Consider the following 24880-nt stretch of genomic DNA (forward strand, 5'->3'; position numbering starts at 1 on the left):
CTCCCGCCCCGTTCCGCCATCATGCAGTCATGAACAAAAAAGCGAATGAGACAGAAAAAACAGGAATGGGCCTGTCGTTGACAGAAGGAGATAAAATGAAGGAATGATACCGACGGCATGACAAAACTTGATAACAGTACGTCCGGAAGAGGTGGAATATCTGGGTGTGAATTAACGTTAAAGTGTTCATCCGCTTTGCTTGACAATCAGCTGATTGTCTCCGTTAACGGTTAACAGCAGTGTTATTTCATCAAAACGAATGATCGGACTGATTACCGAACGCATGTCAAGATCAACACAATAGCATTAGATGGATCGCTATTCAAATCGACGAGGACTCTTTGTATGAAGTGAGATAAAGGAGGTCAGATTTTCTTCAGGCCGGAGAGCTAGCTGACTCAAGCTAGCTACAGTGGATCCCATAAACCACGGTAGGACAGGCTGGTGTAAATAATTGAATGCAGTGCTGGAAACATGCACGAATAGAAATCTTTCTACTGTTTTTATGTGAACTAGTCCGCTGCAGCTGTTTTAAAATGTTTATGATTTAGGGTAATTAACTTCATTTGTTTGCGCGTCTGATTAAGATACACACCGGTGTTTATGTGTCAGATTAAAGATTGTGCAAGCAAGGCATGTCGCATTATTATTAAACTCACAACTTTAACCAATAAATCTCCGAATCACATTTCTTACTGGTTCCGCAGACAAGCATGACGTTTCCTCATCCAATGCCTTACCTGTCATCAAGCAATGCCTTACCTGTCATCATGCAATGCGTTACCTGTCATCATCCAATGCCTTACCTGTCATCATCCAATGCGTTACCTGTCATCATCCAATGCGTTACCTGTCATCATCCAATGCCTTACCTGAATTGCTAAGATTCATTCAAGAGTCAAGTTGTTCTCTTTTAGGTGTTATTGTTTACTTTTTTAAACCATTTTTCAAAAATGGTGGACTTGCAGTGTTTTGAAATATCTTTGGTGTGAGAAGTATTTTTGGTCTCTGGTCCATATTGTATGTGAGATACTGATGTTGATGCAGACTGTGACAAAATTCACTTATTTATAGTTTGTTGTAGGTAGAGGTCTATCCCCTTTTATTGAAACGTTCAAAGGTCTGTATGGTTCAGACCTGTCATTAGGTTAGCCATGGTTTTCAGTTTATCACTATTTTTGTTTGCATGTTCCATTGGGTATTAATCTCCGAACTCTTTGTGTTTGTGTGTGTGAAGGCGCTGGCCATGCCGTCGAGTGTGCGGGCTGGGAATCTCAAGGACCCAGAGGTGGCGGAGCTTTTTTACAAGGAGGATCCAGAGAAGCTCTTCACAGACCTGCGTGAGATCGGCCATGGCAGCTTTGGTGCCGTCTACTTTGTAAGTGGCCATTATGACATTCGGAGCCGTAGTAGAGCTCATCGAACTGAGATGAAGTGAACTCTTTTTTTTTTCACCTCGTCACATTTCTCACATGTTTCTGCCACGATTTGTTTGCATCTTATAGGCCCATGACATCCGCACCAATGAGGTGGTGGCCATTAAAAAGATGTCATACAGTGGCAAGCAGTCTAATGAGGTAAACCCACACACAGTTTTATTTCTCATATTTGTGTTGGTATAGCAGTGCGACTTGTGTAGAATCGGTCAACATAGGAATCATAGAAATGTACTTTTATGCAGGAGTTTGTTTTCTAAGAGGTACTGAGATGCTGCTTAACATCTCTTCTTATGAAAATGAACCATGGGATTCGACCTGTAATACATGGCAAGAGATCTAAAAGCGGAAAATCATACCAGATCCTTCAAATTCTCAAGGATTGTCTCATCTTCAGCTCACCCCACTGGTTTTCTATGGGGTTCAGGTTCACCTGACATTAGGACACAGTCTTGCTTGAAGTTCTATTGTCAGGCAGTCCAATGGGCTGGAGTTTGTTTTTAGAGGAAAGCATAGTTTGTAATCCTTCAGAACAATATGTGGCGATGTAGGTGCTTTTGATGTGGTTTTCTTACCCCGACGGTCAGCTGACTTTTGCAAGTCTCTACATGTGTGGCACTTGGAGATTGTTTGGACACTCTAACCATACCCCTCGATGTGCAATACACACACTCCTCCATACGGATTCATTTCTTACAGTCCGTTTATATTTTGTGAAGTTTAACAATCTTTTACTGCGCATCAGAACTATATTTTTTGGTTGTACCCATTGTGAAGGATGATTAAGGGAATTTGGCCTTTATGCCGCTGGGCCACAGGAAGTCGTGGCTGATCATTTTTATGTTCCTTTTTACGCTGTTGTGCTACGGCAAATGTGAATATACTTGTAAATGTGGCCATTGTGTTGTGGAGCAGATAAACATTTATATTATAATAACATTTCAATGTGTGGTTAAATTGAGATTTTGTGATTTTTCTTTTTTAACGAAGAAAAATGCTCAACATAATAAACAATGAAGATTTATTTCCGCAGCCTTCTTTGCTCATAATTACTAATGTGCCAATAATTCTGACCAACACTGTATTACATAACACAGACTTTGTAACACCAGTTAGTAATATTTGTCAAATATAGGCTGCAGTAGGGATTCTCAAATGTGAAATAAAATTGAGAATAAAATTGACATTTAATCTTTTTATCCACTCACTTAAGTCTTTAGCAAAGCAACCTGTTTTATTCATTCACCCAAAAATAAATAGTTCTGTAGTTTTTTACTGTCTTTTCAAATCACGACGTCTTTTGTCTTCATCAGAACACAAACCGAGATCTCTGAAAGAATTTCCAATTCCACTTTCCAATACACTGACATTCGAAAGGGAATATCATTTCAATGTTATGGCATATATCATAAGTCTCAAGTAATGCGTGGTTACTGTATTGCAACTGTAGTTTTAGCAATGGGATTGCTGATTTGCACGCATGAAATGCAGACACTAACCAGGCGTAGAGCGATACAGAGTGACTGTTTTTCTTCCTTGTTTTTATCTGCCAAAATGACAAGCGGCACTAAATATCCATAGTTGTTTTCATTTTCTATGGCAATGACAGAACATTTTTAATGAACGCAACATTTGCCTATGTATGGCAAATAATAATTACATGAAACATTTGAACTGCCAAACCAATGCTGAATAATCGCTACGTTCTCTCTCTGTTCTTGCTGTAGAAATGGCAGGATATTGTCAAAGAGGTAAAGTTCCTTCAAAAGCTGCGGCACCCAAACACTGTGGAGTATCGAGGATGCTACCTGCGAGAGCACACAGCATGGGTGAGTGTGTTTGTTGTGAGTGGGAGGAAGGCTGAAAGCATTTGAAAGGCCTTGTTCAGGGAAGAAAATGTACTGACCCTTTTTCCATTTACAACAAAAGCTTGATGCCTTTCAAACTGCTGTTTTAACTCTGTTTCTGCTTTTCTCCTTTATTTCTACCTCTCATACATTTTCCTTTGTGGCTCTGTCTCTAGCTGGTGATGGAATACTGTTTGGGTTCGGCCTCAGATCTCTTGGAAGGTGAGTGGATGTTTGGAATTCCAATTGTTTTAGGGGCTATGGGTGTTGGGATTAAGCCTGTTCTGACAGATCCAATACCTAAATCAGTACTGAAACTGATACTTTAACTCAATCGAGTATGTGTCAGTGTGACTGAAACCAATCTAATACTTTGCGTCACTAAAGATTGTTAAAAAACCCACCATAAAAGGGATCTTAAAATCGTACGGATGCACAGGTGCATGACAAGACATTCAGATACGGCTATGCAATCCCAGGAAGACGTGTGCCATTTGTAGTTAGAAAATATTTCATTTTGGAATTCAAAGATTCTGACACGTCATCTTCATTTATTAACATCCACAGAATTTTATTTTGAATTTTAGAATTTTTAATTCTATTTTTGTTCAAACTTAACACAAATAATGACATTAAAGGCTAAAATACAATACAAGACTTTTGCTCAGATTTTCAGTCTGTGCCAGTCTGCAGATTTGATCAGTTTCTAGCTGAAACTTTCAAAACGTCTGAGAGTGTATGTTGTCTAGTTTAAAAAAAATCTGTTCAGATTTTAAAAGTCTTGTAGTGTGTTCCAGCCATAAGAAGCATCTCAATTAATGTCTTTCATATTTTTCAGTGTGATTAAATTTCTTTGCTTTTTTTAAAAAACTATACTAAATTCAATTCAATGCTTTACAGTTTTGCAGTGCGGTGTTAAACTGAAGAAGTGTGTTAGTACATTTACAAATAATTTTGCCTGTTAATTGTATTAATCCAATCAATTTCAAATGCTTTGTCACAGTATTGTCGCAATATCAAACGTGGGACCTGAAACAAAACCAGTTAAACAACTACATTATAGTAAAGAAGATTAGTTGAACTGCCTTTAAATACGTGTTTTTTTAAAAACCAAACCAGAATTCCACATTTACTTTCTGTTTTCCTCAGTGCACAAGAAACCACTACAGGAAGAGGAGATAGCAGCAATTACCCATGGTGCATTGCAGGGCTTGGTATACCTTCACTCGCACAACATGATTCACAGGTATGGAGCAGATGTGAGAAGCAGTAGTCTTTTACTCTGTTATGTTAGAGGTTGTTGACACTAGTGCGTTTTCATTTGAAAGCGGAGTTTTGGTTTTCAAAACGCTCTTCGTCTTCTTTCAAGCGTTTCCCAAACGCTGCCTATCCACACTGAAACGTCTGAAAACGCTAACATCCACGTACTGCGCGTGAGTAAAACACAAGACTTGTCAGCGTGTGTCATTTCTGTCAGGCGTTTATTTACTTTCTGCCTTGTTATGTCGCGGCAATGTGGAGCAAAGACTCCAAAAGTTTTTCTTAAATAGACGGACAATGAGGTAACTTGGCGATGTTGCTGCGGGTAACACAAGACTATAAAGCTGCAAAAGTGAAACTTACCTCTCGCTCCGCTGCCAAACAATAACTGTGAGTAATTAAATATTCCGTCTCCTAAAATGCGATCTAAAGTATGCATGAACTGACATTAATGCTATCAAACGGAAGAGCAGCCGAAACAACTGCATCACATGACGAAAAACGCATCATCGTTTTAAACCCCCCCCATTTCCCTCATCCATACTACAACGCGAAAACGGCGTTTTCAGATGTATCCACTTTCGAGTGCGTTTTCGAAAAGCTCCATTTTCGTTGACAAAAAAAATATGAGCGAGAAAAAGATGCGCTTTCAAACGAAAACGCATTAGTGGGCAGTGCGAATCCATCAACACAGTATAATTCTCAGTATTTAAAATTGTGGAAGAAAGTCTTTTTAAAAGCCCTATGCAAATAGATTTGGATCATTTTGCTAACGCTAGAAGGTTGAGTTGGATTTCTGCATTAGTTTAGATTAGCAGTGTTGTAATCAGTGTTGGGTGTAACTAGTTACTAAGTAATTAGTTACTGTAATTTAATTACTTTTCACTTGAAAAAGTAAAGTAAGGGATTACTCTTATTTTTCTGTAATTTAATTAGTTACTTTTGATGTAATTAAACTAAATACTTTGTGTAATATATGTGTGTGCAATAGTGGAATTAACATCAAAATTCAAAGTCTTACTTTAAAATGAATGCTTTAATGTATAATTCTCACATTTGTAATACTTTGGTCAGTAAATAAGAGTACTTTATGTAGTTTTATATTATTTATTTGAATGAATTAAAAGAGCCGTTTCATGTCTATCCTTGAATCACTTAACTCATCAAGGGTGATGTAGGATATAGAAAGTAATTAGTAATAAGTAACTAAATACTTTTTGGAGAGAGTAATTTGTACAGTAATCTAATTACACTATTGAATATGTAATTAGTAACTAGTAATTAATTACTTTTTCACAGTAACTTACCCAACACTGGTTGTAATGATTAAAAATGGATCTGTTTTCTTAAAGGGATGTGAAAGCAGGTAACATCTTGCTGACAGAGCCTGGCCAGGTGAAACTAGGAGACTTTGGCTCCGCCTCCATCGTTGCTCCAGCCAACTCCTTTGTGGGCACACCTTACTGGTATGCAAACACATCCAATAAAATGACCAGCAGCCGGTTGCAAGAAACAAAATCCTTAGTAACAATACTGTTCCAATTAGAATGAAGGGTTTTCTTACCCAACCGGCTGCAGACCCTTATATCAACATTGTCTGACATGCCGTTTTGGATATAAAATGACATTCAATCTACAGTTTGAACCATTTTGTGGTGCTTGGGACCCGTTTTCAAAAAAGATGCGATTACTTGTTTGTTTTCCAACCATCGTGTGGTCTCTAGGATGGCTCCAGAAGTTATCCTGGCCATGGATGAAGGGCAATATGATGGAAAGGTTGACGTGTGGTCACTCGGCATCACCTGCATAGAGCTTGGTAAATAAATGGAATATACCCATGCATTGATTGAAACAAAATTCAGTTTTAGTCTTTTTTGTTAAACAGTATTCAACTAAGAAAATCACCAAACACAAATTCACAACTTTTTTTACCAATATGTTCTGGATTATTAATGTGGCAAGTTGAATATATTCCTACTGTGGTACAACATAAACTTCTTTGAACATTCACTGCGATATACATTCAATGAAAGTCTTGCAGGTAATTGCTTGGTTGTTTCTTCTTCCTCTACCTTAGCGGAGAGAAAGCCTCCCTTATTTAACATGAATGCTATGAGTGCCTTATACCACATCGCCCAGAATGAGAGCCCAGTCCTGCAGTCCAATCACTGGTAGCGAACTTTCTCCATCTCACGCTCGCAGATCACACTGGTTATTTATTCTGTTAGCCTTCTAATGAACTAATGAACGTATGTATTCTGTCTGCCAACCTCTCAGGTCGGATTATTTCCGTAACTTTGTGGACTCTTGTCTGCAGAAGATCGCCCAGGATAGACCTACCTCTGATGTGCTGCTTAAAGTAGGTCTATGGGCTCCATGCACGCGTTACTTCCGCGTTTAACACAAGAACCCTTTTCAGTTTCCTTAAAAATGGAGAGAAATGGGAACCTGTTACTGTACATGTAGCAGACGCTGTACACATGCGGCACACAGCAGTGGTGTATAGATGTGCTGTCCTACTGTATTTGAAATGATACTTTCATAAGTTTAGATGTCAGCATAACATTAAGTAAACATAAATACATAGATCTATATAAAGCAGACAAGCATCAACAAAATTAGCCGTGGCTGTTTTAGTGACTATAATTGCAGTAGCACAGCACTCTACTATTGGCGGAAGTAATCGAGGGTTCTGAGCATATTCACCGGAAATACGTCATGCACCGCCGCGCATAGAGCGCATGAATGTTTTGAGTAAGCTTTTCAACATTATACATTCCCGTGATTGCTTTTTCTGAAATAAACGTTTGTTTTTTTTCTCTCCAGCATCACTTCCTGTGCCGCGAGCGTCCGGTGACTGTGGTGATGGATCTGATAGCACGCACTAAAGATGCCGTGAGGGAGTTAGATAACCTGCAATACCGAAAGATGAAAAAGATCCTTTTCCATGAGACGCACAATGGGCCTGCTACCGAGGGTACAGAGGAGGAAGAGGTGGGCTAACTTTTCAGCATCTGATGACTTTCTTGGTGTCGTCGAATAGGAAAATAAAAGAACATTGGTTTTGGGACTCCATAATAATTATAACCATTTAAGATCGATCACGAAATATAATAAGACATATTTTTTACCCTACAGACACACAAGCTTGACACACAAAAAATGCTTTATCTATCTGAATTATTCACGTGTTTACGCATGCGTGTTCTTTAATGTTATGTTAATTGTTAATGATATCTATACAGTGTATATATGTGACCCTGGACAACAAAACCAGTCTTATGGGTCAATTTTTAGAAATTGAGATTTTTACATAATCTGAAAGCTGAATAAATAAACTTTCTATAGATATATGAGTTGTTAGAATAGGACAATATCTGGCTGAGATACAACCGTTTAAAACTCTGGAATCTGAGAGCGCAAAAAAATCAAAATATTGAGAAAATCGCCTTTGAAGTTGTTAATCAGGGGCACTGTGGCAGACCATCCACTCACAAAAATAAAGTTTTTATATATTTAAGGTAGGAAATTTACAAAATATCTTCATGGAACATGATCTTTACTTAATATCCTAATGATTTTTGGCATAAAAGAAAAATCGATAATTTTGACACACACAATGTATTTTTGTCTTTTACTAAAAATGCTCCCGTGCTACTTAAGACTGGTTTTGTGATCCAGGGTCACATATATATTTTTAAAGCTCAAAAAGTAATACTCTTAAAAGTCTCCATTATGTGTTTTTAATGCGTTTTACAGGATGTCGAGCAATACATGTTACGAACGGGGACGGTTAACAGCATGGAAAGCTCCCATTCGCTGCCATCCATGTCAATTAGTGCCAGTTCCCAGAGTTCTTCAGTGAACAGCCTGGCCGATGGTTCAGATGACAGTGGTGAGATGGCTATGATGCAGGAGGGCGACCATACGGTGACCTCCAACAGCTCTGTGTTGCACAAACCTCTGGTATGTCTCAGTGCGTCGGTTTAAGCTTTTTTGGGGTGAGGTGGAGAAGGGAATTAAGGCTTGCTTATGACACACTCTTAAATTGTCCCTCCTTGTTGTCTGGTAGATCCATGATAATATCTACGACGACCCCTACCAGCCAGAGGTGGACTCGCAGCAGCAGGGTCCCTCTGGGGGTCGCAGACGCAGAGGACGTGACCACTTTGCCACCATCCGCACGGCCTCTCTGGTGACCCGTCAGATTCAGGAGCATGAGCAGGGTTCAGCACTCAGAGAACAGATGTCTGGGTACAAACGCATGAGAAGGCAGCATCAGAAACAGCTGATGGCTTTGGAGAACAAGCTGAAAGCAGAGATGGATGAACATCAGCTCAGGCTCGACAAAGAACTGGAGACGCAAAGGAACAACTTCGGCAGCGAGGCAGACAAGCTAAACAAGAAGCATCAGGCCGTCCTGGAGAAAGAGGTTATTTGGGGAGATCATGCTAACTTGTTGTTTTCATATCGTGAAAACTGGTTCCAATCTCGTCTTTTCATTCACTTCTTCCCATTTAGACTAAGAGTACTCTTGGAGAGGAGAAGAAGTTCCAGCAGCATATCTTGGGCCAGCAGAAAAAGGAGTTGACCGGTTTACTTGAGACTCAGAAACGGCAGTACAGACAACGAAAAGACCAGCTCAAGGAGGTATAGTATTGTTTATATATTTCCAATGCAAACGTACTGGACTGCATCAAATGATGTTTATTTCACATTATGTACAGTGGCCTAGAAAAGGCTGTTTTGAGTACCTGAAGACAGATTTACAGTTGTGACAGTGATCGATATTCTACACCTATGGAAGTCCAAGACTTCTTTTTCCAGTGAAAGAAACAAAACATTAGTGCAGCTGTACACATCTTAATCTGGACAATGTCAACATGTTAGTTTTCCATCAGCGAGTAGGAAAAAGTAACGTTTTTATGGCAATCTGAATAGGAAAGCCAAGGTAGGTTGTTTCAAATGGAATTGTTAAGGACTGTAACGCGACTGACTGAAGTCGTCACTGCAACAAGAGCTTTTTTATTTAGTATTTAGCTTTCTTATATCATTTAAGTTTTTATTATTTACTGATGTTTATTTAAATCATTTATATGCTGTAGTGTGCCGTTTCACTGATGGATTTGAGCATTAAACATGGACGGATGTTTCATCCTCATTTATTTCAGATATCATATTTCAATTATTTAACAATTTCAAGTATTTAAAAAAGGTCTATATTTCTATATATTTATATATACAGAGACTAAAATAGGCCATTCCACGATTTATTGGCTTGAAACTATACAAATGTCCGATCTAGTCACTGTCTATGTATAAATGCGTGGAAGTCTCTACTGAATGCATACATTTAAATGAACTAAAACCGCAACATGCAGCTTTTGCAAATACCTTACATGCTGATTAGTCTCGCGTAGCCAGAACTTATCACCGCTTTCTTTGGCCAAGGCCAGCCCAAGAGACCATATTCACAAACGTGTCAAAAGTTAACAGCAACAAAATGATTATAAGTTTATGCCGCGAACCTCGCATACTTTTGAGAACTAAGCATTTAGTCGATGGTGATGAATTCTTATAGCAACCGTTGTAAACACGACAGCTTACTACTTCAGACGGCTTTGTGTTGTTTCCAGGCGGACAGTAAAGAACGCCACACGCACGTCTCCCGGAAATCCTGTGATATTCAACCAATCAGATGACGACTTCGAACATGCTGAAGTGTTTCCAGAAAAGTGTGCCTTATGCCCACAGATCGTTGGCTAAACGTCTGAGGCTGAGACTACATGCTGATTAAGGGTGCGATCACACAGAACGCGCTTTTCATGTTCGAAAACGCGAGGCGCGTCGCGCTGATCTTTTGGTGACTCTCTGAAAAGAGCAGCGCGCAGCGTTTTTTTATGTTGCTAGGTAACCCGAAACAGCCACAACAAGTTTCTCCTCCATGTCTCCAGGCGTTCCGAGCATCTGTAAACTTCCGTTGCCACAAGGGAAGCCCCGCCTCTCCACTCATTCGATTGGACAATGGAAAAAAGCGCACATGACGTCAAGCGCTTTTCTGCTCAGAGTTGAGTTTTTTTCAACTTCGGGCACTCAGAGCGCTCTGCCTAAAACGCGAGGCGCCCGCGCAAAATGCTCCCTGCCAACTGAAAACAATTCAAAAGAGGCGCGTCTCACAGCAAAAGACGCGTTCTGTCTGATCAGGCCCTAATGCGGTCAAACGCTGTATGAATGATGTAGATGCGCCATCTAGTGGCTATGTATGGAAGTCTCTTGAGGCCACAGTATCTTTACTTTTGTGTTCAATGACTGTTTAATGAATTATTGCCGATTACAGTAAAATTAACAGTAGGCCTAATATACACTACTCAAGGGATGCCATTTGTTAATGATGATAAGATATTTGCACAAAGTATCAACCTATTTTATTAAATATTGTTTAGGTGATAGTTAAACTAATAAACATTTGAACTGATATTTCCAAAATTGGGTAATTATAATAGTTTGTTTTGGTGTTGCCAAGTGAAAAATATATATTTTTGGCAAACAGTTAACCATGTAATATTTAATTGGTAACATTAAAGGCTATTCTGAGAGGATTGAGGTTATCGAGGGTGCGTCTTACTTCTTTTTTGTTCTTGGCTGATCACATGCCTGATGGAGTAAGTATACTAACTTTCTCTCGTCTTCTCAAATGCGTTACTGAATTACGAGTGGGCGCTGAAGTGGTGCGCGCTTGCGCTTTGATCGTGTCATTTGCGCTTTGACTCAAAACAGCATTACTTTACAGCTAGCGTACGCAGCGGTTTAAGTTAAGATATCAGTCGAGATACTGGAGAGAGAGAGCGAGAGCGCATGCGCGCTAAACTATCTCTATGATGAGTAAACTTACAGTTAATCTGCGGGTCACTGCATTCCGAACTGTAGAGCCTGATCTATACGGATCACGAGTCAACCGTGATCCCTTTCACCATTATTTACTTGGATATTCTACTAAAATCTTTGGTCCTATTTGCAGGAGCTCAATGAGAACCAGTCCACACCAAAGCGAGAGAAACAAGAGTGGCTGGTTCAGCAGAAGGAGTGTCTCCAGCAGCACCAGGCAGAGGAGGAGGCAGGGTTGCTACGACGGCAGCGGCAATACTACGAGCTGCAGTGTCGTCAATACAAAAGGAAAGTGCTGCTAGCCCGCCACAACATGGAGCAAGACCTGCTCAGAGAGGTAAAGAACTTGTGGCCAAAAGTGATGTCTGGGATGCGTATTTATACAATTGTATGGATATACGTATTTATATTGAAAAAAATAATATTTAAAGACCGTTTCATCGGATGTGTGCGCGCATGACCCCCAGTAAACTTCTGCTTTGTGTTTGGCTAGTGTCTTATAATACAACTGGGGTGACCCCCGAAATGTCGAAGATTCAATAGGAGGAGCCTGATTCGACTACCAGTCTTACAGTCGAATATTCGCAGAGGTGTTATACAATGGGGATCATGCCATTTTGGTTATATGGGCAGGGGCGTAGCAGACGGGCACGCACTGTGCTGCCAAAAATATTATTTATGATGCAAAGTAATTGGACATTTTTAGGGTTGGGGACCGAAACGCCCGGCGTATAGGAGCGCAAGATTTGCCTGTGACCCAGTGCAGGATCGCGTCTTCTGTGCTGTGAGACCGGTATAGAGAAGCAGCACCTTCCGCACGCACTCCCAGATGACTCGCGAATGAATGTGCAAATGATTGTTTTTTGGTGCATCAATGTTGCGCTGCACTCTGTGCTGTACCCTTGTTAACATCCTGGTGTCGTCCCCACATGCACACACACGCACGTCACGTCGTGAGATTCGACTATAGGCAAGACGTGACAATTCTGATTCGACTATGTAAATCCTTAGGCAAAGACACCGCTAAATATAACTATTTATATTTAATTTAATTTATGTTCATGTTAATTTGTATTATTATTTTATTGTATAATAATTGTAAATAAACGTTTTGTTAAATTTGAACAATTTGTTGAATGGGTCCTGTATGCGGTCGCATTTAAACAAACCGTATGGTGCATTGATATCTAGCGGTTGAGCTTGGTATCGCAGTCTAAATTCAAAATATTGGAGGTTTAGTCAAGTAACGGTTCTTCTCGGTTTCTTCTGCTTGTTATCAGAAATAATCTAAAGGCACTCTTTTGTTTGCGAATGTGTACCGGAAGTTCAGTTGGGGTCACAAAAGTGTGCATGCAGTATTGTTTGTTTATGTTGTTAAGATGAAACTGTCTATACAATATTTAATGCCCCCTCAGGTTGGATCAAACTATCAAAAAATGATGTGTAGGCTACACAGTGGACAAAACACTGAACTTTTAAGGGAATTGTTACTGAGCGTTCCCACCAAACGCGACTTGCGCGAATGAATCGCGCTATTCGCACGTAGTTGGATGCTTGGACATTTTGAGTTTACTCGCTTCATTCGCACGTGAAATTCGCTTCATTCGCGCGTGAAATTCACTTCAGAAGAGATGTGAATTTGCGTCATGGGAGGGGCTTCTGACAGGCGGCTCCAGTCTGGTATATATAGCTCAAATTGAGTAAAGCTCGTTTTTTACAACTTACCAGATTGTCCGACCTCCTCACTCACTTTCTTCCAAGCAAGATCCTTTTTATTCCTGTTTCCATAAAAGATGTATCGTACAGCTCCGGGTATCCACATACAGCAAAGATGATTTTGTCCTCCATTGTTGTTTCGGATTTCTGTCTCCGCTCGCTACGTCATAATAACGTCACTACTAGAGCAAGCTCCTGATTGGTTAACGCGGCGCGAATTTTCGCCAAAGTTCAGATTTTTCACCTCGCGCGAATCACGTGCCACGCGCGTCAAACTCACGAAACGCTCGATTCACGCGAATCGCAGTATGTCCTATCGCGTCTTTGCATTGACTTAGCGCTTAACTGCGCGCTTAAGCGCTTAACGCTTCATTCGCGTTTGGTGGGGAACGCAGCATTAGTGATGAAATTATTTGGCTAAAACACAAACTTTCAGGGAATATGGTTTTTATTCAAATAAAATAAAAATGCACCAAAAAAACAAAAAGCTCACAGGAAGTAAAGCTAACGTTAACATTCATATTTTGTCCATCTTCTCGAGTACTCCTTGAGTAAGATGTGAACAAATAATGTTGAAACTGTTGAATTAAAGATATTTGGAAGAACGTTAGCAATTTTCAGTTCTGTGACATCATTGACTACAATAGTAGGAAAATGTATTGTATAATTTCATTTTGCTCTGTTGAACACAAAATGAGATATTTTGAAGTATTCAGGAAAGCAAACCGTTCTTGTGCACTTTTGACTACCATTGTAATTTTTCCAACCGTGGTAGTCAATGATGTCCTACTGAAAATTGCTAATATTCTCCCAAATATCTTACTTTCGTGGTCAGCAGAACAAAGTACCTTATACAGGTTTGGAACAACTTGAGGATGACAGAAATTTCATTTTGGGGTGAACTATCCCTTTAAATTCCTCTCAGTGCATGCACAGCTACACACATGCATACAAACGTTTGAATACATCTTTAGTAATATATTTCAATAAAGAGTAAAGATGTCTATTAACAAAACCTTGTGCTTGATAAAGACAGAGTAAAATGTAAACTACTGTATGCCTAAGTACCATTCATTTCGATATCATTTCTTTGTTCTGTATCCCATCATAGGACCTGAATAAAAAGCAAACTTTGAAGGACCTGGAATGTGCCATGTTGCTTCGACATCACGAGTCCACCCAAGAGCTGGAGTTTCGGCAGTTAGGCCTCGTGCAGCACACGCGGGCCGAACTGATCAGGACGCAGCATCAGACCGAGCTCACCAACCAAATGGAGTACAACAAAAGACGCGAACAAGAGCTACGGCAGAAGCACGCCGTGGAAGTTCGCCAGCAGCCCAAGAGCCTGAGAGTGAGTGACTGTGACATCATAGAGAACGTTACAGAAATGGAGGGGACTAGTGAAGGGGAGGGGCTGGAGGGTGAAGGAGAGAGAGAAGGAGAAAGGATAGGTGGAGATGAAAGGCAGCCGATAGGTGCTTCTGAAGAGACAGTTGAGGAAGAGAAGGGAGAACTAGACGTTTTTGAAGGCAACGAAACTTCTGACATTCGATGTCAAAAAATCGACAGGGAAGGAAAAGAGGAGGAAGTGGTGACTTCAGCTAACAATGCCATAGAAGGAAGTGCAGAAGAACACTCGGAGATCACTTTAGAGGTTCATGTGATATCCAGAAACGAAAAGCACCAGGGACAGGGCCAAAATGACACAGATGAAGGAATTGGGCTCCGGTGGGACGTGAACGATGCTAATGGTGGTAGCGAATCAGAGAGCGAGGAAGAGGATAGAGGTGTGGCTGACGGCTGTCCATCAGAGTTGATGCGTGGCCCCTTTTTTGAGCGTCGTCTTCACACGCGCGATACAGACGAACTCTCCGAGTTCTATTTCCCGGACACTTTAGAGGAGCTGGAGGTGCCGCCCATGTTCCCACCTCCTCCCCCCACCTCCTCCTCCCAGTGCTCTTTGACCTCTCTTTTCTCTCACGTGATCTGTCTCGCTCTCTCGCTCTCCACTGCCGTACAGCCGTCTGTGCTCACGCTTCTTTTTCTTTCCATCTTCCTTCTTTCTCTTCGTCGCTCTCCGCCTCTTCCTTCTCTCGCTTCAATTCTCCTCTCTGGTGAACTTACCTTCCTGGCCCTCTTTTTTTCGTACTTACTTTTGCGTTCTTGCTGCTCGCTGTCATTTTCAACATACCTTTCTCTGACGTACTGGGGTTTGGGTCTGTTCAGCTTGGGTCTCTCTTTAAGCCTGGGACTCTATTACATACCTGTGGCCCTGGTCTCGGCATCCTTCCTCAGCTCGCCTTCGCTTTTTCTCACGCTGTACCTCGTCGTGGTGTTGGTTGTCCGCCCGGCGAGGGTCTTCCTCCAGAACGCCCCACGTAAACTCAACCGCCTCTGGATGCGGGTTCTTTTCCGGCTGCCGAAGCCGCTCTTCACTGTGTGCCAGTCCATCCTGGGCGGCCTGGCAGAGCGCAACCTTTACGACATGTTCCCTAAAGCCGGCCGAAACTGGGGCGGCCGGCAGTCAAGAATCCCTGTGCCTTTGAAGGGTCTTACTCCTCAGTATCAGGCCAAAAGCAAACAGTCCATGTTGTTTTCACGCGGGCTGCTTTTGTGCAGGCGGTTTGTCAGGCGACCCTTAGGCACTCTGACAGACTTGGCCAACTCCGTGGTGCTTCGGTTAGCCAAACGCGTGCTGCGTAAACTGCCGCAGAATAACCTGAAAAAGCTGCAAGCCTTCGGTTTGCTCCGTAGAGAAAAACCAAGCAAGCTGCCGAGGCTTCTGCCCAGAGCTGTGAGGGAACATCTGCGGATGATGCGCGAGAGGAGAGAGAAGGAGAGGAGGAGAAGGGAGGAGAATGAGAGAATATGCAGGGAAGAAGGGAGGTGGGAAAGTGTGTTGAGAAGGACAGCCTCGGGCCGAAGTTTGAGGGGAAAGATGCCATGGAGATGAAGGAGAAAAGAGAGAGACTCGGTGATGGGAAACGTGTGTTATCTGTGATCTGTGCGAGTGTGCACATTCCATTCAGCCATCACTGTGCATTTGATCTTTTTGTTGTTGTTGTTTTATTCGATTCTGTATTCTCACACGCAGTCCTTTTTGTTATACGTGGAAGTACTCTATCTATAGTAATGTGCTGTTTCATTCAGCTCACCTACTCGTGGTCAGTCACCTGTGAATGTAAAGCGTAAGACAATATTGTGCTTTTTGTAAAAGTTTTTGTTGATTTCATTCACAAATAGCAGTGTGTGTGTTATGGTGATTGAGGCCATGTTTGTGCAATCTTTATTTTGTTTTAATTTATTTTTGAAGGGAGTCTTAAAACCTGATATTGCAAAACCAGGGCTAATTTTAAAATGTTTTCTGTAAAACTTGCAAAAGCCATGACTGTTATTTGCTAAATTTACCGGACCCGCCGTGCAAGTAGATTATAATACACAATGCTTTACACTACAGACCCCCCATAAAAAAAACTGCAATCTTTAACAAAAGTGCAATAGAAGGTGTCCCTTCGGTTAGGGTCCGTTTCATATAGTTTCTTTTATCTAGAAAGTCCTTTATGTAGAAATGGTTTTGAAATCGCTAACTAGGCTGTATGTTGTCACAAAACCAAATTGTAAACCATTTTAACAGCCAACTGAAAGAACAAAAAGTTCTATTCAAATAATAGAAATGGAAAATACACATAACAGACATCTCACGAGCGGTTTTGGAGACAGGACCTCAAATGAGCAGTCACATACTCAAAAAATATTGTTCTTATAACTTCAACACGCAGTGAAACGAGCACTGAGGAGAGTTATTTCCACCGCTTGTTAGTACATCATCTGTAGTGTTTTATCCATCCGGTTACAGTATAATATCCAACAGAGATCTTAAAGGCTGCTAATCCCGTGTTCCCACTTTAGCTGTGAATTTTACTTGATGTTAAACCTCATAACATGAAGTGAAATGATCGCTTTCAAAATGTAAAGTTAAACTCTACAACAGGATATATGCAATGTTATTTATACGTTTAGAGGGGAAACATGATCCCGCTGTTTTTCTGTGTTGAGTTCCTAAATAGTTTGGTAGCTGATGTGCTTGCATAACATACATATATATATATATATATACTTGAGATTGTCTGTTTTGCACCCAGCATGACTACTTATAGACTGGTGAGCTAGGCCATATGGATCTGGATTTGATATATTACTTTTTTTATTGCACTAGGGGCAATGATTTGACCATATTTACCATGTAAACAAGTTGTTTGGTCATATTCCTATGAAGTTAGGTAAAACCTGTTTATATCAAACATGTTTATGCAAAACCTTTGCGTATTATATTCATAGATTAGCCCTAGTTTTTCAGTGTTTGTGTGATCAAATTTTATTTATAAGTATTATTGATTGTATTTCAGCGATATACATATCATAGTTTATGAGAAGCCATTGTACAGTCATTTTTAAAACTTAAATTGCAAATTAATACCAAAGGTTATGTGACATGAGACATTAAGAGGTTGACGAATAGTTTGCACTGCTCTAAAACTGTTAGTAAATACAAAAAAAGCTTTACAGTTTCTCAAAAGAGCCGTTTGAATAGTAAAATAATAAAAATTACATTCTTTACATAACGGTTTCCAAAAAAAATATTTCTTTGTAAAATAAAGATGTGTGTATGAGAACAAAAGATAGATTTTAGCGTGAGACAAAATGGTGTGTTCGTTATTTCATACTTTTGTTTACTCATGCTCCCTTAGTTTTTTTTTTTTTAGGATCATTTGCTGTATTTTATGTGTTGCACCCTCTGTTTCAAGATCATTGTGTGTGCATTTCATCCTCGTTTTGTGTGTTTGTGCATGAATGGATGTTTACGTTGAAGCCCAAAAAAACATTTTTGTTATACATTTCTGAAATAAATGTTTGTTTCTGTTATGATACTTGTCTTTGGTTCTTTTTATTTAGTATGTTTTTTGTCTGAATTATTCATCTCATCTCAGTTTTGTTTACCGTTCATGTATGTCTTTAATACCAATTGTGATATTTTGCTTTAACAGTGACTATTTTTTGTAATACACTCTTAAAAATAAAGGTGCTTAAAATATTCTTCACGGCGATGCCATAGGAACCATTTCTGGTTCAACAAAGAACCATTCAGTCAAAGGTTCTTTAAAGAACCATCTCTTTCTTATCTGAAGAACCTTTTTTCATCACAAAGGACCTTTTGTGAAACAGAAAGGTTTTTTGGATGTTAAAGCCAGGTTCTTTGGGGAACCATTTATTCAAAAAAAGTTCTTTATGGCATTGAAGAACCTTTTGAAGCACCTTTATTTTTAAGAGTGTAGAGGACATTATTATTTACAGTATTGGACATCTGAGAAATAAAACGATGTAATTTGATGATTCCTTCTAGAAAAATAGCATTTAAAAAATATCTTCCAAGTTTTTAAATAGATATCTCAGGTTTCTCGTTTGGAACTCCCACAATCTTAAATGTTTTCTCTGGATAAACAGAACTTAAGAGATCTAGAGTGAGTACGTTTTTTGTAATATTTCACAGATTTTGATGCATTCCTATGAATCATGACTTACAGTATCACAATCATGATGTCACTTTTCTATCCCATTTTCCCCACTTTTTCTTATCTGTGCCTGTTTTTAAACCTTTTCTTCCCGTTTCTGTAGTCTAAAGAGCTTCAGATTAAACGTCAGTTCCAGGACACATGTAAAATCCAAACCCGTCAGTTTAAAGCACTGAGGAACCACTTGCTGGAGAACACTCCGAAATCAGACCACAAAGCCTTGCTGAAGCGTCTCAAAGATGAACAGACCCGTAAGCTGGCCATTCTGGCCGAGCAATATGACCACTCCATCAACGACATGCTGTCCACACAGGCTGTGAGTAAGGCAAGGATGCATCGATCACAATTTCCATCCCACCAGAAACCCTCCCTCAAACCCATGTCATCGTGTTAGTTTACACACTTCAAGGGCTTTACGCCATCAGTCAAGGTGGTTTTCTGTCAAGGTGTCGCACCTCAATGACCTTTGGCCTTTTGTGCTGTTTTTCCAGCTACGATTGGACGAGACACAGGAAGCAGAATATCAGGTGTTGAAGATGCAGCTGCAGCAAGAGTTAGAGTTGCTTAATGCGTATCAGAGCAAAATTAAGATGCATACTGACACTCAGCACGAGAGAGAAGTTAAAGACCTGGAGCAAAGAGTGTCCATCCGCAGAGCACTACTGGAACAGAGGGTAAAAAGTGACCTTATATATTTGGTGTGTTGACAAATAAAATAGTCATTTTTAGAACAAGTGAATGTCTTTAAAATCTGACATTGAAACATACTATCAACTATATTGTTCACTTTTCATGGGTTTAAATTAGGGCTGTCAAACGATTAATCGCGATTAATCGCATCCAGAATAAGAGTTTGTGTTTACATAATATATATCTGTGTACTGTGCATAATAATTTTGTATTTATTAACACGTACACATACATGCATATATTTAAGAAAAATCTCAAAATTAATAAACATTTATATGTAATTTCAATTATTGGTAAATATAAATAAATACATGTAAATATTTCCTAAATATGTATTCATGTGTATGTGTTTGTATTTATAAATACAAAATTAACATGCACAGTACACAGACATATATTATGTAAACAAACTTTTATTCTGGATGCGATTCATCGCGATTAATCGTTTGACAGCTCTAGTTTAAATATAATATTTTTCCTATAAGAGACGATAGAAACAACAATATGCATCAAAACCAATTCTTTCCAGGCATTCTTTTACTGTGACTAGCCAATCATGTCAGCTTCTGAGCAACATGAGAAACATTTACTTAAGCCACAAAGTAAATTTTATAAGTATAATAAACTATGCAAAAAAGTCTTCTAATTACCCCAAAGTTGTTCACCCCTTATGAGCATTATCATGTCCGTCAAAAACTTCAGCTAGCTGTTGTATTCGAACTAAAAACAACGATTTAAAATGCTTTGTATTGTACATCAGTTAATTCACTGAATACTTGCTGGATAAGAAATAAATAATTATTGCCTTATGATCCATTTACAAATATACATACAACTATCATTTAAATATCTTGATATTAATGTGTGTAAAAAAATAATGTGCACAATATAAACATATTTACGAGAAGAGATCCAGACAGTATAATGCGCATGTCCTGGAAAAGTAACTTAATCACTATTTTCTCAGTCCACCAGTTTTTTATGTAGTCTGGATTGTTTCAGTTTCAATTTTTTTGGTTCAGTTGAAATCTGCTTCTTAGATGCTTTTCACAATTTTGCATTGTTGCAGAAAAAAGATCAAATACAATGCAATAAAATGTACATGTAAAAATAAATGTAGGTTAAGGTTGTAATGGGTCTATTGTATTAATAGTAATATTAAGAAAGTATATGTGTTTCATAATATATGATCACATAGTGGATGGTGAAAACGGACATGTCCATATATGCCAAATGTCAAAACCTTGCGTAGTTGTGTAGGTCATGCCACTTCTACATTTGTGTCCATCTTATTTGGCTGTACTTTCTACTAAGCAACAAATGATTTTCCATCGTTCCCTTATAATATTATGACTCGTCGCGCAACCTTTGATATCAGCTTTCTTTCATAACTGCATTTGTATGTTAGGGCAGTTTCACACTGGCACTTTGGGTGCACCCGAAAACGTACCCGAGTCCGCTTAAACAGGGTGGTCCGGGCTGCGGTTCATGTGAACTCCGGTATGGTTCGCTGCTGATATGAATGCAATCGTACCAAATCGCGGAAGTGAACAGCTATTAATGCCGTATTATTTGATAAAGTTTGTGTGTGTTTATATCTATATCTCATTTCTGTTCACCATCCGCATTCTTAAGAGCATTTGCAGTACATTTGTAAAACAGACTTACGCGCCATTATGTACTGAAGCTTTGAAATCAAAACTAACGGTTCAGAAACAAAAATATATAAGTGAAGATGGAGAACACCCTGGCATTACTAAGACGCAAACAAACCGCAGTTCGGACCCAAATAAAATAAAATGCTAAAATTTCATAGACATGTATAGACTAAATGCACTGAGAGGGATAGAGAGAGGGAGCGGGAGAAAGAGAAGGAGTGGGTGGAGGGAGCTCCTCCTCCCAGTCCCTCGCTCTCCTCCTCCCTCCATCTCGCTGTCCACCTCTTCTCAAGGAGTGTATGTTCCCGTGTACCTCAGTTGGTAGAGCAGTGCGCTAACAACACAAAGGTTGTGGGTTTGATCCCAGGGAACACACATACTGATAAAAGACATGTATAGACTAAATGCACTGTAAGTCGCTTTGGATAAAAGCGTCCGCCAAATGCATTAATATAAATGTAAGTAATATTGGGACCAGGCAATCAAACCAAATGTGAAACCACCCTTAATGTTTTTGTCTTTTTCCAGATTGAGGAGGAAATGCTGGCCCTGCAGAACGAGCGCTCCGAGCGCATCCGATCCCTTCTGGAGCGCCAAGCATCTGAGATTGAGGCTTTCGACTCCGAGAGCCTCCGACTCGGCTTCAGCAGCCTGGCTCTGACGGGCATTCCCTCTGAGGCTCACCCAAAGCATGGATACCCATCCTCGCAGAGCCCTCGTCCGCCCAGCCACTGGAGTCATGGAGGCGCGCCACATCCCCACTCCCGCAGGGGTCCCAGCAGAGCAGAATCCTCAACCTCTTCAGCCCATGCCTTCAACCTAGCGCGAGACGGGCCCATCCACCACTCTTCCCGCTCCTCATCCTCTTCCTCCTCTTCTTCCTCTTCCTCCCATCACAACCGCCAACACCTTCCCCAGCACTACCACCACCAGAGCACACCCCAGCTGTACAGGGAGAAAGAGAGGGATAGAGAGAGGGAGCGGGAGAAAGAGAAGGAGTGGGGTGGAGGGAGCAGGGGAGATCTCGTACATCCCCACGTCTTCTCCCACCACCTTCCCTCCCGCTCCTCCTCCCAGTCCCTCGCTCTCCTCCCTCCTCCTCCTCCCGCTCCTCCCTCCATCTCGCTGTCCGCCTCTTCTCAGTCCTCTTCTCAAGGAGTGTACAGAGGTGGTGGAGGAGGGCTGGTGGTGAGGGGCCCTAGCCTGATGGCATTGAGGAACAGCCCTCAGCCCTTGCGCAGAACAGCATCCGGGGGGGGACCCGGGGGGTCTGGCAGCGGAGACGGAGTCCTTAGCCGCAGTACCTCGGTCACCTCACACATCTCCAATGGATCCCATCTCTCCTACTCTTAAAAGGAATAATGGAGGTTGGGCTCGATTTGGGGAGTTTATTGTCTTCTTAATGCCAGTTAAATTTGTCCAAACAGTTCTGAAGAAAGGAGAATATAAGAGAGCACACTGTACTTGTTGTATTGCTTTTTTCCTGCTGTTGGTTGTTGTAGTCCTTTTTGTAAGGGTGCCCAAAAATGGAAAAGTGTAATAATATACCGGCTATATCTTCTGAAACATCACCACTGCCTTTAAGATGTCTTAAAGGGATGCTGTGCTATATAGATTTATTTTGTGTGACTGAGAATTCTTGCCAACACAAGACAATATGAACACAGAATGTTTGTAAAGTGAAACTATTACTTTTACACGCTTACACTCATTGAGGCGTGTAGAAAGGTTCTCTGTCGGTCAAACTTGATGAATACATTTATGTCTATGAAGTTGCTCCAATGCATGAGATTAATGTAGTAAATACATTTGTATTCATATGTCGCATTTAAAATGTAAGGCTACTTTTTGGTGTCATTCTCCCACCACCAATTGGATCTTTCATGGTGTACATACAATATCTGAAGTGTTAAAGCCTTGTGTCCACAGTTTTCTACAGTGATAATAACTATCAGCATTTTGCTCCAATAATATGCGAACAAGATAGACTTTTGCTGTAGAAAAGCAAAATGACACAATTGGATCCGTAATTGTTTTGACAGCATAGTAACTTCTGATATCATATTTAATGTTCGATGGTATCATGTTAACACTTCTAATTTCTCGAAACACCTGTTTGGACCACTTATAGTTGAAAATGGCAGCGCAAACAAAACAATTGTGTGGTCCAAAACATTTGCTTTGTTTGGTCTAACGTGTGTATGATTATTTAATGATTATTAATTTACCAATATTAATAATTGTTAGTAGTCTGTTTGCTGAATGGTTTACGGTTCTGGAAAATTGCCACTTTTGTACAAGATTTAAAGGACGATCGTGCCTACTCGGTTACGTAAGCATCTAATGGCTGGAATACACTACAAGACTTTTAAATCTGATCAGATTTTTTTAAACTAGACATCATACACTTGCAGACTTTTTGAAAGTTTCAGATAGAAACACACTATCTGATCAAATCCGCAGACTGGCACAGACTTTCTGCAACAAGTCCAGACTGAAAATCTGTGCAAAATCTGAGCAAAAGTCTTGTAGTGTATAAGCCTTAAGACCCTAAATGATAAAGGAAACAACACAGACTTTATTTATTATAATGGATTGCAATGACTAATCTTTTTGGGAAGGAAGGAATTGTTGTGTATTGTTTTGAGTGATGCAAGGTAGTGTGCATACGATTACACTCCACAGAGACGGGCATGACAAGCCAGTCATACTGTATGATGATGTTGGGGCTACTGTAGTTATGATTCTGTCAAGTGCAACAGCATATCTGTATTGGAATGTTCTGTTCTTTTCCCCTTTGGGGATTTGCATTCTCATGGGACATGTGGGGTTCCTCAAAGGGCATTTGAAAACAAAGTGTGTCTTGAGCATTCAGCTGAGAGGGAATATCTCTTGTGCACCATGCATCGTCGAGGCGGTTTCGCAGACATATTGAGAGATATCCAAGAACAACAAAAGAAAAGATGAACTTAATCAAGATAGAAACACCAGCTCTGATATCTCTCTGTATAACCTTCTACGTTATGCTTGGTTTAAAGTAAAACTGTGCATGCAGAACTTGATGTATTGAGGATGTTGGATGTAGTGTTAGGAGGGCCAATGAGATTGTACCATTGAATGGACTGACTTGTTTGTGAGATATGCTGTGTTTTTACTTCATGATCTTAGGACAGTTTTGCTGATCCCATTATAATGTTGAATGTTATAACGAAAAGAGCAAGTCCAAGGTGAAGGTTAAACTTGTTTGGTGGTAAACGAGGCTCTCCTAGTTTGTCTGGCGTTGTGATAGATGGACTCTATCTATCTAACATCCTGTGTATGTATGTGTTGACTGTCAAACAGATATGGGTGAAGGTAGAGGTTTTGCTGCGAGTACATTTTCAGTAAATCTTGAAATGTATTATTAACTGAAATCAAGCCATTTGTGGTTTAAAGGGAAAAAGACAAGTGGAAGAAAAATGAAAAAAAAAAAAACACGAAGCAATTGAAATGACAATAAATTGATATTAACGTGGATCGTCTCACTGTCTTTGTTATTTACGTAACATGTTTTTTACTTAAATTTTTTTTTTTACAAATTTCTCAGTATAATAATACTGTTAATTTAACAAATATTTCATTTTTGCATAAGTATCCATTCGACGTTGATGGCTGGCAATGGCATCACTAACAATTCTCTGTGCGTCATTGTGACGTGCCCTTTAAGATATGCTCCACATTCAGTCAATGGGCGTTATTATGCTCAGTGATTTATTTTTTGACAATAAAATTAAATACACTTATATAGAGAATTATAAGTCTTATACTGAGTAACAAAC

The 24880-nt window shown here is 40.0% G+C and overlaps 1 protein-coding gene across 3 annotated transcripts; it reads left to right on the top strand.

Moving 5' to 3' along the window:
• On the top strand, nucleotides 1-24577 carry taok2b (TAO kinase 2b). Of its 3 annotated transcripts, none has more exons than XM_057358088.1 (19): nucleotides 3-431; nucleotides 1238-1378; nucleotides 1506-1577; nucleotides 3164-3265; nucleotides 3460-3505; nucleotides 4433-4529; nucleotides 5896-6009; nucleotides 6268-6359; nucleotides 6621-6714; nucleotides 6821-6902; nucleotides 7370-7537; nucleotides 8303-8509; nucleotides 8616-8975; nucleotides 9065-9193; nucleotides 11562-11765; nucleotides 14256-14495; nucleotides 18818-19039; nucleotides 19206-19388; nucleotides 21591-24577. In XM_057358088.1, exons 2-19 carry the CDS (start codon nucleotides 1247-1249, stop codon nucleotides 22413-22415), a joined length of 3369 nt encoding a protein of 1122 aa, XP_057214071.1. In that variant the 5' UTR covers nucleotides 3-431; nucleotides 1238-1246; the 3' UTR covers nucleotides 22416-24577. The 3 variants fall into 3 exon arrangements, with proteins under 3 accessions (XP_057214070.1, XP_057214071.1, XP_057214072.1); XM_057358089.1 differs by having other exon boundaries at nucleotides 4-431; nucleotides 18818-19030; XM_057358087.1 differs by lacking the exons at nucleotides 18818-19039; nucleotides 19206-19388; nucleotides 21591-24577 and having other exon boundaries at nucleotides 1-431; nucleotides 14256-18067.
• The last annotated feature ends 303 nt before the right edge of the window (nucleotides 24578-24880 follow it).

This window comes from Triplophysa rosa, linkage group LG18 (genome assembly GCF_024868665.1).
Source record: "Triplophysa rosa linkage group LG18, Trosa_1v2, whole genome shotgun sequence".
NCBI classification, from domain to species: domain Eukaryota; kingdom Metazoa; phylum Chordata; class Actinopteri; order Cypriniformes; family Nemacheilidae; genus Triplophysa; species Triplophysa rosa.